Source organism: Electrophorus electricus, chromosome 26, assembly GCF_041902795.1.
Source record: "Electrophorus electricus isolate QZ-2024a chromosome 26, ASM4190279v1, whole genome shotgun sequence".
NCBI classification, from domain to species: domain Eukaryota; kingdom Metazoa; phylum Chordata; class Actinopteri; order Gymnotiformes; family Gymnotidae; genus Electrophorus; species Electrophorus electricus.
In genome coordinates this window covers 6,801,990-6,819,435 of record NC_137522.1, presented here as the reverse complement: position 1 = coordinate 6,819,435, position 17,446 = coordinate 6,801,990, and the positions used below count along the sequence as shown (strand labels likewise).

The 17,446-nt window shown below is 47.5% G+C and overlaps 2 protein-coding genes across 6 annotated transcripts in view; one reads left to right on the top strand and one right to left on the bottom strand.

The window, feature by feature from the left end:
• The window catches only part of arhgef18b (rho/rac guanine nucleotide exchange factor (GEF) 18b), a 34,710-nt gene extending 31,540 nt beyond the window's left edge, over positions 1–3,170 (top strand). For all 5 annotated transcript variants that reach the window (XM_081708162.1, XM_081708160.1, XM_081708159.1 and 2 more), the window contains one exon: positions 178–3,170. In XM_081708162.1, coding sequence (XP_081564288.1) covers positions 178–319 — 142 coding nt within the window. In that variant the 3' untranslated portion in view covers positions 320–3,170. The remainder of the gene's footprint in view (positions 1–177) is intronic.
• A 5,376-nt stretch (positions 3,171–8,546) lies between these two features.
• On the bottom strand, positions 8,547–16,536 carry enc3 (ectodermal-neural cortex 3). The gene is made up of 3 exons (XM_027010704.3): positions 16,352–16,536; positions 14,005–15,803; positions 8,547–9,813 (listed from the first exon to the last, which is right to left on the bottom strand). Exon 2 carries the CDS (start codon positions 15,794–15,796, stop codon positions 14,027–14,029), a length of 1,770 nt encoding a protein of 589 aa, XP_026866505.1. The 5' UTR covers positions 15,797–15,803; positions 16,352–16,536; the 3' UTR covers positions 8,547–9,813; positions 14,005–14,026.
• Between the last annotated feature and the right edge of the window lie 910 nt (positions 16,537–17,446).

Sequence of the window (17,446 nt, the reverse complement as noted above, 5' to 3'; positions counted from 1 at the left end):
ACGTTTCCACTTCTTTCCCCTGTTTTTGTTATTGTTGGCTGTGATGTTTCGTTGTGTTGTTTTAGGTTTGTTTGTCTTCTGCTGCGTGGCAGGGTGAGACGTGTGAGAATGCGCACGTCGCAGGTAGTCGTCTGGAAACGTTTCAGCTGACCCCCACCTGTGTGCTCCTCCCTGCAGATTCCCCGAGCCTGACGGACGACTACCCCACCGAGCTGCCCGTACCCACCTACCCCACGGATCTGCCTCAGCCCAGCCAGACGGGCAGCCTGCAGAGAGCCCAGGCCCAAGGCCTCGGCTCGCTCTACCCCCTCCCCGATGACAGCACCAAGGAACACGTCATCTTTTTCTGAATGCTGCAGTGCATGCTGGGAAATGCGGTTCGGCGAGAGAGAGCAAAGAAGGTGGCCAAAGGAATAAGAACAAATGCATTTTGGCTCTGGAAAGAAAAACGTAGGAAGTTTCTTTCGTTTTAAGATTGTGTAATCTTTTTTTTAGTCACTTGCGCTGCAGACTTTTGCTCCGTTAATGGAAGTAAAAGGTGAAGTTGGAGAGAGATGGTTCAGTGCCCCGCGAATGACTCCAACAGTACAACTTCGAGCAGGCAAGCAGCGCACCACCAAATGTAGAAATCAGTTTGAATGAAGGAGCTGAACTCAAAGCAGAGAAGACTCAGTCAATTTAGCACTCCACTGGGTCCTCGCATCCAACGCGCACCTTTCCCAGAGGACAGTACTGTCGGCCATTGCCATGGTGACGTGTCCGTTTAGCTCCAAAGCCTAATGTTGGATAAGGGCTTTTCCCCACTTGATCCTGTACGGATGGCCTGAAAAAACAAAAAAACAAAAAAAAAAACAGTGAAGGATTTAAATTGCGGTTGCCCAGCAATTGTGTTGCTCTTGGAAACGCACAACCCTTGTGACACCAGAGACGCTCTTGTCTCTGTGCCTCTCCCTTTCCCAAACACACACACACTCACACACTCACTCACACTCCTCTCTCTCTCTCTCTCTCTCTCTCTCCATTTGTGGCGCTGAGCTCTCGGTCCCCAGTCCAGAGTTATTGGATTTGAACTCCATTCTTTCAGCTGACAGAATGTAATGTACTGGCTCCAAAGCCTCTCTCTCTCTCTCTTTTTAAACACCGTTTCAAAGCAGCTTCACCTCCCAGACCAGGGAGATCGCTGAACTTTTCGCACTGGCGGCTCAGTGTGCCACAGAGCCTGTCTGATCTGAGGGTTTCCACGTGCTCCATTGTGCACACAGAAAGGCCCTCCTTCTTTATGAAACACAAGGCCAAAACCCCCAGTAATCATTATTACAAATATTCTGAAATTCCCGGCCCTGTTGGACTCCTTTCATTGCTTATTTGTGTACGGTTTGACATCTAGGATTTGGGGACGTTTGAGGGCATTCCTGCATTCCTGCAGTCCCCGAGTCCTCCCAGCGGCGATGCTGTCTGCCCGTGACGGCCACCTTCGGGCTGGCTCTCCCCCTGTTGGAGCTGTTTGCCTTCCTCTGCCTGTGTGGTTATACTTGTGTTCCCATGAGCTGGTGTGACCCGACGAGTCAAAGCAGCAGGTTTCAAAGCCTGGAACTTGTGTATGAGTCATTTCACTTTACACTTCAGTTGTAGAACAGACGGGACCTGCTGGTTGGATTTCCGATTTACTCAGGCTGACGTTAAATCTGTGTCTTTACTTTAAATCTGAATCTTTAATTCTGTGTCTTAAATTCTGTCTTACTTTCACTTTTTGTTTCACTTTAATTCTGTGCCTTCTGCGTTCGTGGCTCTGTGATTATACGAGTTCAAATGTCCCACATTGAGTTACTAGATCCACATGACACTAATGAACGGCTTCCTACTGAAAATTCAGTACATTTGAATCATGCTTTATAATATTGTGAATTTTGAGACATTTGTCAGTACATTTAACAGTTAAACAGGGAGAGGCTGCCTGTACCTGTATTTTCTTAATCACATTTGCATACTATTTAATATGCATCTCAGACGAAGATTAACTTGCATCATAACATAATCAGATTACAGGTAATGAAAGTAACTTGTCTGTGTTTTTATTCTATTTTTTAGTTTTATTCTGTGTGTTTTATATGTATACATTTTGTATGGGTATACATTTGCAAAATGAGCTACTGTTAGTCACTTTGAGATTCTGTTGTTTTAGTATGTATATACTGTACATATGACTTCATAGAGTTCTTCTATGTGTATATGGAGCTGTGATGTATGACCTCTGGACTGAGGTGTGGCCAAGGTGCTTGTCTGGTGCAGGGGACTTGTCCTTCTGGAAACTCTGAAATCAAAGCTTTTTTTCCTTCCATCCAGTGAAAAATTGAGACCTTTTTTGGGGGGGACATTTGATAGAGATGCTTTTTGCACATTTCTTCCAAGGTCATAAGTGCATTGTGGAGGTGAGCTGTATGTTCGAAGCCGACAACCAAAGAGGCACACTGACACCAGAGCAGAGCTCACCACCTGTTCTGTTTCCAGGCTGTTTCCAGGCCATTTAAAGGGCACCCATGGTAACTGAAACAAGCCTGCGCGCGGCTGCCAGCCGGGGTCGTGCTCGAGCTGCTGGCTGAAACGGCACGCTTGGCCCTGTGGGGCTCCGCCTGAAGAATGTGCACTTTACCTCACTGTCATGTCTCTGTTCAGCGCTCAAACTCTGCTGGTGAACTGTCTATTCTGTCTATCCCTGACAAAGCTAATGCCTTAAGATCTCTCTCTCTCTCTCCACACCCCCCCTCCTTATAAAAGGGACCATTTGAATCTGTGTCTTAAGTGATCATCCATGTGTCTAAACAGCCCAAGCTTATTTGGGGAGGAAGGAGCTCATTTAAATATTTGCTGTTTTTTTTGGGGGGGGGGGGGGGTTCTTTTTCAGTTCTGTGCTAGGTATGAGCACACTTTCCTGTGTAAATTAACAGTGATTTCTGTGCGTTGCCAATTACACTAGTCACTTTTAGTCGCACACTTGAAGGAGACCTGAATGTCATTTTTGTGTTGTGTGCTTGTATTTACAGATGTTTTAAAGTTTGTAGCACCCAAGGCCGCTGTGATTTTTTTTTTAAAAACTGTATTTTACTCAAATAATACATACAAATCTGCTTTAGAGACGTCTACATTTTAGTAATAAAATATTTAATATGGTACTGGGTGTGTTGTTGTGTTTTTTGTTTTTCTCTCTTTACTTTCAGGCACACAGTGCTTCGGTTATTACGTCTGAAGGTTTTGGGACATGACCCGTGACCTGGTGCGATCCCTCTCTCTCCAGGCCTGTCTAATTGCAGTCTTGTGACTGAACAAAGCTATTTTCAGGTGCTGTGGTTCTGCCTCCAGTGTGACTGAGGCAGGAGAGAGGTCACTTCCTGTCTTGGTCTTTACCGCAGCCCTCTGTTTTTCTCAGGTAACGTCACTCTGTTCCCACCACACACACATTCCCAACTGCTGCAACCTTGGAAACGCTCCACTCACTCAGTCTACCTGCCTTCCCCTCACTCACTCACACTCTCTCTCTCTACTAATCATCTGTGCTTGTGTAAAAAAATAAAAATAAAAATTGTGACTTAATTTACACACACAAGCACCCCAGCTCCATAATTGTCTCTCTTCCCATCTTCACCGTTATCCCTGTGCTGAAGCCGCGATGCCCGACATGACACCGGGAGGGCCGGTTTGGCCGCGCAAAGCTCATTTGATCCTCGTCTGCGTCGACACCCAGAGGCGGATTACCGCCTGATAACACGCTGCGGAGCGACCTGCTTGGTCACCATTCTCCTTCTCTTGCCCTTTACTGTTGCTTACATAACCGTGAGGGGAGGGGAGTATATCCTAGCAGTTTGGCTTCCTCCAATAGTGTTGTAAAAGTAAACACGTGTTGCGTGTGTGCTGCAGCCGTGGCGACGGCCTTGGGAGCGATCTTTTGTGCCAATACTCCCTCACTTCACGAAGCAGTGCGGTGGACACACTTCCGTGCCGAAATGTGCTTGTGGGAGTGTGATCTGTCTCATAGCTATCTCCGATATTAGCATTCAAGGGCAAATGTTAGGCCTAAAGAATCATGGAAGAACACACGCACCCCATATTGCCCAGCTACCTTCACCCTGTCTGCCTCTTTCATCTGTCCCTGTCTGTCTTACATGCTCTCGATTCTCAGTCAGTCTGTCTGTCTGTCTTTCTGTCTCTCACCCAGTAACTCTCCATGCGTGCCCTGTCAGACAAAGCGTGAGTCTTCGTCATCTCGAACTCCCATCCCTGCTTCCGTTTTAAGTGGGTGTTTCAGCATAAATACAAAGATCAGACTGCACGGAATGAAACGAGACCACAGGAGGCTGAGCGCGGCCCGCGCTGGGTTTTGCGTCCGTTATTGTTTGAACGTCCCCCGGTCAGATTCTTCCGGTGACGCTTTCTGTGGTTTACCGTGTGTGTTTGACATTTGAGGGCTGCAGTCCACCAGGATCAAAAGCGTTGTGAGAGGTGATGGGTACGGACCCCCTCCTCCGCACATGTAGCCTTCATTAGCCTGGTGCTCAGGATGATGGCGAAACCCCTGCTCCCCCAGGGCGCGCGTGGGCAGAAGCGCTTTAATTGGAGCTGGCCCTGTTGGAGGTGGCGTGAAAAGCCAACTCCTAACATACCACCACCACCACCACCCCCCCGCTGGAATGACCCAGGGGAGCACGGAAGGGCGGACGCTGCCTTTGTCTGCTGCCTCGAGCCGTTGGGATCTGAACACTTTCTCCTCTTCCTCATTCCTCTCTTTGTAATTTCTTGTTGCAGTCGAGCGAACACCACCCACTGTGCCCAGAACAAACCCCGGCATTCTGTGGAATGGGAAGGTTTTTGTGCATTGCGCATCTAAACATGCAGTGCTTGCATGGAATGCATGTGAAATAAGTTCTGTGGCATGTGATACTGTGCTTCCATTTTTCTCGAGGGAAAACCACGCCTACACGGGCCATTGATTTCATAACTCTTTCAGCCTCGAAAGAATCCGGCTTCACCTAAGGCCGGGGAGATTTTCATGTTGAGAAATGTAATGTTCGTCCATTTAAAATGTGATTTACTGAGCTCTAAAATGCAAAGCCTTATTCGATTGGCATGCAACGACGCCAAACCCGTCTGCATGAGGCGGCTTTTGCCGTCTGGATCGGAGGTGCTCGCGGAGCGGGAGCAAACGTCAGAACCTGGGGCCTGCACGGGAAGGCCGAGTAGTAGTGGCGCGGCGGCGAGATCGCTGACTGCGTGCCCCTCGCCGCGTTCTCTGGCCCCTGCTGTTAAGAATAATTATGCTCTGCCGTAAACAGTGATTAAATTCAAATTCCCATTCCTGCTGCTCTGTTCTTGCCCGCGCTCTCCCGTCTTACTGGAGCGCGTTCATCCGGCTAAAGTAGAGAGCTGCATTTTTTTTTTTTAGGGCAGGTATTTCCTGAAATTGCTGGCTTCCATCCTAGTTGACGGTACAGACGCCATCTGAAGCCAGGCAGGGGCCTGGCCCTGGGTGGTTATTGTTGAATAACTGGTGTCTTGACTGGAGCTCTGTCACTTTACCACACCCTGGTAAAACATGGAACACGGACTGACTGGTCGGCCCAAGCACCCTTTCATTCATTCTGGGTCTTTGTGTGTGTGTGTGTGTGTGTGTGTGTGTGTCTGTGTCTGTCTGTGTCTGTCTGTGTGTGTGTGTGTGTGTGTGTGTGTTTGACTTCAGAATAGTAATATTAATCAGGACAAAATGAATTACCAGAACAAAATGAAATTGCAGCTGACTGAAAGATAAACTGACCTAATTTTAGCGCCTCCTAACGGCATTGTCCTGAGGGGCAGGTCATGGTGTGATTTTATTATTATTTTCACATTTTTTTCCCCCTCCCTGACTGAAGCTGATCCAAGTTGACACTCCCTTCAGCTCTGCGGCCTAATGGCCGGCATTACACTGCCTGCGGAGCTGACAGAGCCCACTGCTTTACAGTACCGACAGGAGCCGAATCCTGTTGCAAAACCCACGATGTCCCAGGAGACACAGCTACACACCCAGAAACCACAGGCTCACCTAGGAATGCCTTTATGAAACTTGAACCCCTTCCTCCAGGCCCCTGGGCACGCCGTGGTCGGAGAGCCGTGGCCTGTGACCGTACCACCCCCCGGTCCCCATAAAGCAAGCAGATTGCTTTGTTTGGTTGTAAAGCACTGCTGACAATGCAGTTTCTTTATATACTTGCCTATGGTATTGTTTTGTTTTTCCTAAAAGTAAATAAGATGCAAACAATGGCTTCTGGTGTGTACTTTAAACTTTTCTAGCACAGCCCACATCCAGATATTGGCTTGCTTTCCAGTCCCAGTGTGGGGATCCTCTGATGCCAAACCAAGCAAAGCGCACCGGTCCCGACCATCGCTGAGCCAATGGGTTTCATTCTTCTGTGGATGTTCTGCCTCTCCTCACCTGATCCAGCTCACCACCCTGTTGTTGAAGCGTTTACGGCGCCGAGTCAGGGGCCCGAAACAGACGCAGTCGTTTCCAGTGCAGCAGATCGTCTTAAATCTACAGATGGCTGGTGGTTACGGTCCTGCCGGGACCCCCTGGTGGTGGGAACCCCCAGGGGAGAGGAGTAGGAGTTAATTCTCAACTAATTTGGGATCTTTGTGTGGCAGGGGTTTTCCCAACCGTATGCGTCTCCCTGACAAACGTACACCAGAGTTAGACTGCAGGGGCCATGACCCCCAGTAACACCAACCACCAACATCTCCCCACCTCAGTGGCTCTTTTCTGCTGAGGATCACAGTAAATGTTAACCAGCCACACACACACTTCCCTCCGTCTGCTCCAGCCTCGCTCTTTCTCTTTGTCTTCTCTCTCGTCGTGGTCTTTTTGTCCTCTGCCAGCTCTCTAACGGCTGTTTTATGAGCACTGCCTTAATTGCGCCGCCAGCGACCTGTTTGAATTTTTCCGTTTTTTGTTTTGCATGATAATGGAGCTTTTCACCAGTCCTTATATCCGTTTGGACACTGTTTCATATTTGAATGAGACTCTCAGTCTGCACGCAGTGTTCCACTGTTGGCAAGTGTAACCCGAAGGAATTGTTTTATGTTATTGTAAAACCATTTTGTTCCAGTTGTCATTACACTCGCATGAAAAACTATCTTTAATTTGATAAAGATCCTAACCAGAGTCCTTTGCCTATCTGCTCTGAGTCTTCCCAGAAATTATTGCATTTAATGGAAATGTATAATGTTCTGCACAAACACAGCCACTGCTGACTAAATCACTTAAGTCATTTTCATCATATTCACTTTTCCCCCCCTCACACTAACTGCACAATCAATCTATGCATAATTTTCAGCAATTTCTGCTCATTCGGTCACCCAGGAAGCCTGTGGCGTCTCAAGTAGCACAGCACTCAGCTGTTGGGGGGGGGGGGGGGTTCCATCTGTCACCTCTGCTGGTCTCTCATCTCCCTCCTCTTCACTGTGAGGTGTGAGGAGTGGTCTACACACACACACACACACTCACACTCTGGAGATGTTTACCAGAAACTGGGTCAACCCCTCTCATTGTCTTCTCCGGAGCCAGTGAATTGGAGAATAAATAACTTCTATGCAAATTTCCTGAGTCAATCAGTCTTTTGGTGCATAAACACATTTAGACATGAATGAAATACGTAGGCACTGCTGATAATGCAATAACGGAGATCACGACAGACCTGATAGAAGGGAGTGAGGAGCTCTTGTAATCTGGGGCCAGACTAAGACTCCTGATGTCTGTGGGTGGTCCTCCCAAATGGCAGCATTTCCTGGAAATGCCTTTGTAGCTGGCCGTCATGCTTAATTCTCTAAAGTCACCCCAAATGAATCAGTTGATGAATTACTCATGGAGTTCTTCTGGAAGGCCAAAAGAAAACAAAACCTTACTCCTTTTTTCCTCCCTGCTGAGATTCTGCCAGTTTTTTCAGAACACCTGCTCCTACCGCCTGCCTAAGAACTGCACCCCATGTTGTCTCACCCCGGGGCCGCCTGAGACGTCCCTCGCCGGCGGTCCTGGGGAAAGCATGCCACCTGTGGGCACAGGGCTGGCACAGCCTCAGGCTCATGCCATCCCAACCACCTGCCTGGGTGTGGCGGCCGCGAAGGCCAACATCTGCCCACGAGGAAGGTCGAAATGGCAGGAAGTACATCTGAGCAATTCACCAAGGAAATGCCACACACGCACTGTATATGGAATTTTTGGGTGTGTATACATACAAGTACAACTCATTGAATTCTTAAGGAACATCGTGATTATGAAACTATAACCTTGAGCTGTTTTCTTTTTTTACATTTTTTGTCTTTAAATGTATTTTTAAGGTGTGTAGTTGAAACTGCTGCATGCCATATTCTTAAGGCTGTGGTTTGAGGCAAAGGCAGTGACATTATGGAGGACTCGACGATGGAGTCTGACAGCTCACGATGTCGTATGACCTTAAAACACGTTAGTCAACATGCAGGCTGCACTAAGTGAAATACTGTGAAACGTCCAGGAACATGACACATGGTGCGTCTTGACAAAAGCATTTATTTACAGAGTAGTCAAACAGGATGAGCAATTGAAAAGCTGAGATCAGAATCATTTTAGTAGCAGTACTTTGTGTTAAACATTAATTCAAACCCATGGCTCGGAGTGAGAAGTAGTTCTGACATGCAAAACAAGGCAGCTTAAAACATGTCATCCTCCCCCTCCCCCCCCCCCCACTCCACAGCTGGTGGAGTTTGTGTAAAGCCACAGGAAAAAAGAACACAACCTTAGCTGTGGGCACGGGAAAGAATTTTGGCTTTGAAAAAAAGTTCACTGAAGCTTACCATGTTGAACCACATATAAACAAACCTTATCTACAATACATACAACCATGGACAAAAAATGCTACAATTATATCAATTCAAAATGAGGAAGGCTGTCATGGAGTCTGGGTCCAGTTGATCCTATATCACATATTTGGTCTTGGACACAAGACGTTTATGAGGAAAACTAGTTTATCAGTCAGAACCTCATTAGAGAGGAAGTCTGTGATGAATAGCCCTCATAAAATAAATTCCCACTAGGTGAAGCCTCCCAAATGCTTTGGCCACTCTTTTGGTTCTAAAGAGACCTGCAACAGACTGTACAATAGAATTCGTATACAAAAAAAAATGTCACTACGATAATGAAGAAATATTATTATCTGAAAGTTAAGTGGAGGAGCTTATGATTTGTGGGATACAGTAGGACTAACTGTCCCCCAAATCCTAATGGAGGGTGTAACTACAAAATCGGCCGCACAAGGCAGGGCGTGTAAAGTGACCTAATAAATTGCTCATTTCCTCACCTAGCTGTTGGCAGTTAAGTCTTTTTAACTCAGGTCTGATCTAGAACATCCTCATTCTGACAGCTGCATTGTTTTCAGACTAAATCCTGACCCTAAAAGCTGAGCTTCTACTGCTAACCCCACCCAAGAAGTCACGTCAATGTCCAACTATTATATAACCTGTCCGCTTGAGTGGGTCAGCTACTCCTCTGGCGCGCTGGCAGGCGCACGGGACACGAGCAGATCAAAGGAGAAGCGGCGAAGATCGTGGAGTGAGCATTCTTTTGTTGCTGTGTTGCCGTGGTTTCCACGGTGAGCATTCTTTTGTTGCTGTGTTGCCATGGTTTCCACGGTGTTCTCTCTCTCTCTCATATCGCGTTGATCTGTCACGTGTGATCCGGCTGGAGGAACTTCCCCTCCCCCAGAATCCCGCAGCTCCAGGGAGGAGACACCCATCAACATTCCACACAACGCAGGGCATCTGTAGAGGGTGAGACGAAGGGAAACGGAAGGAAGAGTTGAACAGAGCGGGAAAGCAGGAGAGACAGGGTTAGGGTGTTGGGTAAACTGACAGAGGCGTCGCGTTTCTATAGAAACCCACCACATTAGGATGTTCCCCCGTACGAGCGGAAATATTTATGGTATTACAGGGCTAAAGGTCAACTCAGTAGAACTCAAGCGGTCTGTTAAACGGTGGACTACAACACACCGCCCGTAACTGACACGTTTCGCTTACACATATAACTTTCACAATGCTTACAAAATCCACTTGGTGCATGTAAACTAAACTAAAATGAAGCAATTAGGCACTTGATACCTAAAGGAGGTTTTGTGAACTAAATACCTGCCTTCTGCTGTTATGCAATTTCACCAGAGGCGTTCAGTAAGCAGTAGTGTTGGGGCTGCCCTGCTTCACCGTAAACAGTCCTAAAACAACGGTGCGTCATAGGCACCACTGAGAAGCATATAGAAGAGGATTCATTAGCTGAGCTGTCAGGACTGGATGAGCTGGAGGCCATCATAAACCCACAGAAGCTTCTAGAAGCCTGCCTCTTCTTGTTATTATCTGTCTGTTTATAAACAGTTCAGGCAGGGTTGCTTCTGAAAAGCCACTGAAATCTTCCTTGTGACTTATCACACACAGATCAACACCAGTCTTAATTAAAAGTCTGAGTTGAATTACTCTGTGACTGAGTTTTACACTAGCCTAACTCTAGCTACTGAATACATATTTTAAACACTTTTTTTCCCACGTGTCGCTGTATCTGCACCTCTTTTCACCGAAGAGAAATATTTAACACACATTAAAAATACAACCTGTAAGCTAACGCCATTTCACAAGTGTCGCATTAAGCTCTATTTTAAACATAAGGGGGCTTCTGTAGCCTACTCCATAACTTTGAGCTATTTTCGGCACTTCGATTCGCTTTACACGCTGGCCTGTCTTAATTTAAGAAGTGGTGCGGGGTGATCCACATTCTGGGAGTGAACCACTCCCACGCCCGTGTTTTGAGGTGGTGGAGGGAGCTCCGCAGCCGACCTTTGGCCCGGCTCACAGCCGAAATCGACAGTGCAGCATTGAGGGGTCAGAGAACCGGCGGGGCGAGGATCCAGAGCGCCTGGAGGTGTTCGTTAAGATTGCTACTGCCTCCTGGTCACCTCCCACAGACTACCGTGCACCCACATGCACAGTTAATTAACAAACCAAGCAGAAACAGATGCACTCCATTCAAACAAGCACTGTGAAAGACTGTTTTACTCTCAGAGTGTTTTACTCTCATTGTGTGCACTTTGCACTTCAGCGCAATTTTCGGTCTATAATAAAGTTCTTTTGATATCTTCACTTTGAAAAAATGTGGACATTTTTGTGGCCAGTTTGGCCCTTTGTCTTCTGGTGTGCGAGTCCTTCCACTTTATGATTCAAGTAAGCAGGAAGTCGCTTTTGGAACGGTTTGATTTTATTTTTAACTTGTTCTAAAGATGTCTGTGCAAATCCAAGATGACTGTTTAGTGCAGGCATGGGCCTTTCTGCAAACAGGCTCCTCGTTCTCCTTCAGGGGGCCGTCGAGCGAACACGGCCCCGTCTACAGGCTCGATAAACCCAGCGTCCCGCAAGGGCTGCCTCGTTGCTCATTTGAGCGGCGCTGATCACATCTGCTACCCCGCCCCACCCGGGGAGATGGGCCCAAGTCTTCACACACACACACACAAGCACACAAGCTGCAGCAGCGTGCCTGTATCGTTCACTAATGAGCAGGTGTAACTACAACACGCAGGCCCATGCATCCATCACCCGGTGACAGGTTTGCACTTTCCATTCATGAATTTGCATTAGGTTTGGGGGTTTGGGCATAACGCTCCAAGGGAGAGTGCCTCCGTGTGTGTGTGCTGCAGACCAAGAGCGCGCCGCGGCCCTGAACGCCCCTCTCTCAGAGGGAAAAGCAGGCTGATATTTCGGTGAAAACCTTTTCACTGCTTTGATACATGAACCTGATATAACTGTGATTAATTGCAGCAGGTGAGGGTGGCCATTGAGAAACACTCCACCACCCTGCAAGGAGAACCGTTTTCGCCTGGCGTCCAGCAGCCTGTTCTGCCGCTCGAAGGAGGTTTTTCTGGGTAAAGCTCAGTGGTAATAGAATCTCTATTATGCAAATCTGTTTGTGCAGAGGGGTGTTCGTTGCCTTCGGCGCAGGAGGCTAAAATGTGTGTGTGTGTGTGCACGTGCACGTGCGTGTGCGTGTGTGGGGGGCCGGCCTGCTCACAGATGTGAGAATAAAAGCCTTTTTTCAGTTGTCCTTTTTAGAGTGGCTTTAAAAAAAAAAAACCACATTAATAAAACATAAGCGCTGGGTAAGTGGGCTCTGTCGTCTGCCCTCTCTAAACACCTCCCTTAATAACGGATGCCCCGAGAGGCAGTTGAAACAATGCTTTGACCTTTGACCTGGCTCAGGTGGGTTACATACACAGAAGGCCTCTTCTGGCTCTGGTTTCTTGCTGCTAGATGAGTCCCTCTGCCTCAGGGGCTGTTGTGATACTGCACACAACAGCTAAAGCACAGCACTGCTGATCAGTCTTCACCACCCGTGGACACATTTAAAACTGCATGCAAGGATAAGCTACAGGCCTATGGCATTGCTTATGGTCTAGTAATGTGATGAAGTCATCATGAAATAGGTTTAATTTTTAAAACAGCAGGATAAACTATTTGAGCTCTGCTTTTACGCACAATGAGACGCTGTTGGCAATTACGCCCATTTTGCGAATCTCATCCAGGTACAACATTTATTTTTATGGGTGCAATATATATATATATATATATATTCTTTCTTTCATTTATTTTCTTTTGTCCATGATGAAAGCTGGTTAGCGTGGAGCTCTTACTTCTGCAGCAGAGCAGACGTCCAGTTCCTCTCCTGGTGCTGCAGTACCTTCTTACTTCCTGTTTACCATTATGCATATGATTTGCAAAAACCCTACACTGCATTAGCAGGCTTTGAAGCAGCTGCACGCACGCGGACAGGCACACACACAAAAAAAATGCAAAACACAAGGATAGTCAGCTGCAGGCTTTGAGAGCTGAGGGCCTCCCGTCTCCTGCCAGCCCATCTGCTAGCTGCTGCGGGAGCAAAGCAGTCGCTTCCCCAGACGTCCCGGGCCTCGCTGCCGATCTGCGAGTGCGCGTGGTTGTTTTGAAGGCTGAACCAGTGGGCGTTTTTAGTCGTACTCTGAGCCTGAAGCCTTCTTATTAACATGACCTGATTTAACGCCGCTGTGAAAGAAGAGTTCTACCAGCGTTTGTTCAGGATGTTTGCAAATGCAAATGAGATCTTTTCCGAGTTTTGCCACAGAAGGACGCGTAACGGCTGGGATGTCGGACTGGAAGGCCCGCTCTGCCGACGCCACCCACACCCTCCCTGCCGGTTGCGCGAGCCCTCGTTCCCGGTGCAATCCCAAACCCGACCCACGTTAAAATCCTGCTTCTGTGAGAAACGGTACAATCAAGGGAGCAGCAGCAAAACTCAGTCTCGTGACGTAACTGCATTATTCAGATATTTCCTTCAGAAAATAAAAATAAAAATAAAAATAGCAAACCTCTAGAAAAGACACCAGAAAGAAGCAGGAAGCAGCACCTTTTACTGGGGGGTGTGAACCCCCCAGGAGCAGGACAGCAAGCACAAACCTGACAGGACTGGGAGAGGAGCCCTGGCCCTGGCAGACACCATTAACTCGAGTCTCTTCTCCATTTGACAGCCAGTGGCACTAATTATGACTTAATGTCTTTCATTATCCCATAATTATCCAAAATTATTCTTTACTTGTGAAAGGCTTTTTTTTTTAAGCATTCGTGTGATGTGAGAATAAAAGGTCTCTCAGTATTGCCAGACAGACAGAGCAGGGCCTTATCTCTGTGATATTCTACTTTGATCTTCCTTTGTATGCTCAATCATTTTTACTGCCAGTTTTACAGCTACCATTACCAAATATCTGCTGTACCGTACTGTACACACACACACACACACACACACACACACACACACACACACACACACACAGACACACACACACACAGTGCATTACCTATTAATAAAATATTTCTTGTTTTTTAACTTTGTTTTATAACTATATTTTTCCCATCATCATTTCTATGTTTTGTGGAGCAGTTACTTACCAAAATAGGCAGCTCCTATAATTCAGGATGATAAGTATTTCCAGGTACTGACAAACGCAGTGGGAATGAGTGAGTATGGAACACTGGTGATGCTGTCCCACGAGTCCACGGAGGGGTCATAACAGTCCAGGGTTTTGCATCGTTGTGCTCCAAAGTAACCCCCCACCACATACAGACGGTTGCCTGAGGCAACGGCGTGGCAGCTTATCCTCTTCGCTGTGACATCGATGAATTTCGTCCACTGGTAGGTCTCGCTGTTGAAGCGATAGGCAGAGCTCGCCGAGAATTCCGTGTCGCCGCCGATGACCACAACCTGGTTTCCGACCGCCGCCGCCGCTGTGTAGCGCCACAGCTGAGGGCACGTGGCTGGAACCGTCCACCTGTTCTCAGAGGGGTCAAAGCACTGCACCTTGGGATACCTGTCTCTGTTGACACTAGTCCCGCCAAAAGCGAAGAGCTTGTTCTTGGCTCCCACGACCGCCGCGTTGCTGACGCCTTCGCGCAGGGGCGCTACCAGCGTCCATTTGTTGGCCTGTGGGTTGTACTGCTCCACCTGTTTGAGTGACACGGACGGAGAGGCGGGGAAGGAGCCCATGAGAGACGTGTGGCCACCCACCACGTACAGGACGTGGTCCAGCTCAGCAGAGCCATGGCCAAACCTGGCCACCAGCATCGGAGCAGCTTTGGACCACTCGTCGTGTAACGTGTCATAGACCCATACGTCTTTGGAAGCTCCGTTTTCAGACCCTCTTCCTCCTGTGACATAAACCTTGCAGCCAATGGCACAGGCACTGCACTCTTTGCGGGGGCTGGGCAGGTCTGTTTTGAGGGTGATCTCCTTCGTCTTGTGATCAATCATGTAGACTTTGTCACACATGAAGGTCTGACCTCCCAGGAGCAGGAGAGCCTGGCTGACCTTGCGGGGCTGGGCGCAGAAACCCGTGACCACGCCGTCGTTCTGCAGGATCTTCATCTTGCACCGGACGGCGTCTTCCACAATCTCGCGACCCACCTTGTCTCCCATGACGAGCTCCTCCGAGATGACGTTCTTCAGCAGGTACGTCTCCGGGAGAAGAGCCAAGCGCACACAGCGCAGCAGCTCCGGCAGATCGCCCAGTCTTCTACCCACGTCGGCCTTGACCCAGTCGATGACGGCCTCGTACGCAACACTCTCATCTTCGGCCTCCAGATCCTCGCTGAAGATCAGCTCCTGGACTTTGTCTTTGGGCAGGTTCAGGAAGTCCTCCGTCCTGTACAGGGAGGCAAAATTAGCCAGGCACATGTGCCAGGAGAGCTCGTACAGCCGCTGGCACTGGTGGGCGTCCGACAGAAGCATCATGCCCAGGCAGTTTGACGGGTGCAGGTTCTTCTCGAGGAACTCGGCCGAGGCGTCTCGGATGTCGTGGAACTGGAGCATGTCGCCGGCCTCCAGGAGGGACTCGGCGTTCTCCTCGTTGATGACGATGCGAGCGGAGTAGGCGTAGTCCAGCAGGAGCTCCAGCACCTCCGGGTGCAGCGAGTCGTGGAAGTTGACCTCTGCGTCTTGGCTCTCCTTCAGGCCGCCGCTGAACATGGCTTCGAAGTAGCGGCTGCAGGAGGCGAGGACGGCCCTGTGGCAGGGGAAGGCCCTGTGTCCGGCCCGCAGGACCACGTCCGTGAAGACGCGCCGCTTACGAAGCAGGTTGAGCTGAGTGAGCAAGCTGTCGGCGTGGGAGGTTTTATGGAACAGGTGGATGTTCATTGATCCAGAGCTTGACCGGGACTTACGGTTTTCATGATTACTTACAGACATCTTTGACCTAAAGATAGATAAATAATTGAATAATTAACCTTTTATACATTCACACCAACCCAGTACACTAATATCTAACATCAAAATAATGAGAAATGGTGGCAGTTCACTTGGTACAAATGTAGTTACCAAAATGAAACCAAATTGGAATATGCATCTCTCCTGTTTACATGCAACTAATGCTCTTTTAGGTCATATATTTTACAGTTGAAATATCCTTCTTGACAACTTTTGAAGATCAACAAAGAGTAGAACAAGACTGTAACTCCACTGTTGTACGTGTGTACGTTCATTAAATAGCAACTTTAAAAATCTAATAAAAATAATATAAAACGTAAATTCTTACACAACTTCTTACACAATTCCAACATTCCTAACCTCAAAAACTGAAATATTATTATTGTTATTATTTTTAATCTTGTCTAACAGGATAATATTATCCTAGGATAATATTCCTATGTGGAAATTCACATCCCCGCGCTTACATTACAGATAAACTTAATACAATACTTTCGGACACCGGAGATCCGAACAACGTGGTCAACACAGTCTTACCTTATTTCCTTTCCAGTCAAGGATTCCTAACGCTCATTCCACTTTAAAAACTTGTTTCTTTGCTCAGATTTCGTGCCGTGTTAAATGTCACACGTCTTCTTTTCAGCAATAAGCGGGAACATTACCGGCCTCCATCCACAGGGACATCCACTCTTCCGCCACTGAGCCGTGAGATACGTCTGTTCTCTTTAATGCTTGAGAGGTGTCTACTTTAGCCCCTCCTCCTCCCTCAGCTGATTGGTCTTTCCTCGAATTATGCAAGATCGCGTCCAATCACAGCATTGAAAAGAATCGCAAGGAATAAAAGCCCTGGGATAACTTAAAACGAGAACCTATCGTGTGTTCAGTTAGACATCCAGCGACGTCCCATGTGACTTGTGAAACCGCACTGGACAAGTGAAACCGGACCGTCTGTGTTTTCCTAACGCTCTACCACACTTTTCAGAGACCTTTCTCTTTATTAATGTGCCTTATCTTAATCTGAATGAACATACAGACCCTCCCCACCCGACATAAACTTTAACAGGAACGGGGGAGGGGGCAATAAAGAAATCTGTCAAAAATATTAGCGTTTCTAATCTTTGCACAGAACGAGTCACAAAATGCAATTGATATTGATATCGATAATCAAGCATGGTTGTTGATCCTTTGTGCCTTCTACTCACCCCTCCCCAATGTGGTATAATGCCTATAATGTCTAATTTACCTGACAGTGAATTAAAATCATGTGAGACCGGCAGTAAAGTGTGTCATCACATTTTGGTAATACGCAGCATTACCGTGCTTCGTTTGTATCAGATAGCGTATAGTGCGGGAAAATTACTTAATCAACTGGTATTTTCCAAAGGAAGTTGATGTTTGCCATTAAAGACAAACCTTCTGCCCTTAAATTCTTGTCTGAGTGAGGTTTAACTATTATTCTTCTGATCGCAGGTAAAGTGTATGAGGAATTTGCTGTGAAATAGCGTCATCTGCTGTCTTAGGTCTGCTAGAACGTATCCTGTGCATCTTATAATAAAACAAATGCCAGCTTTAGCCTTTGAATAATGCAAAACTAAGCATCCTTGCATATATTGTTCTACTTATGCCATAATT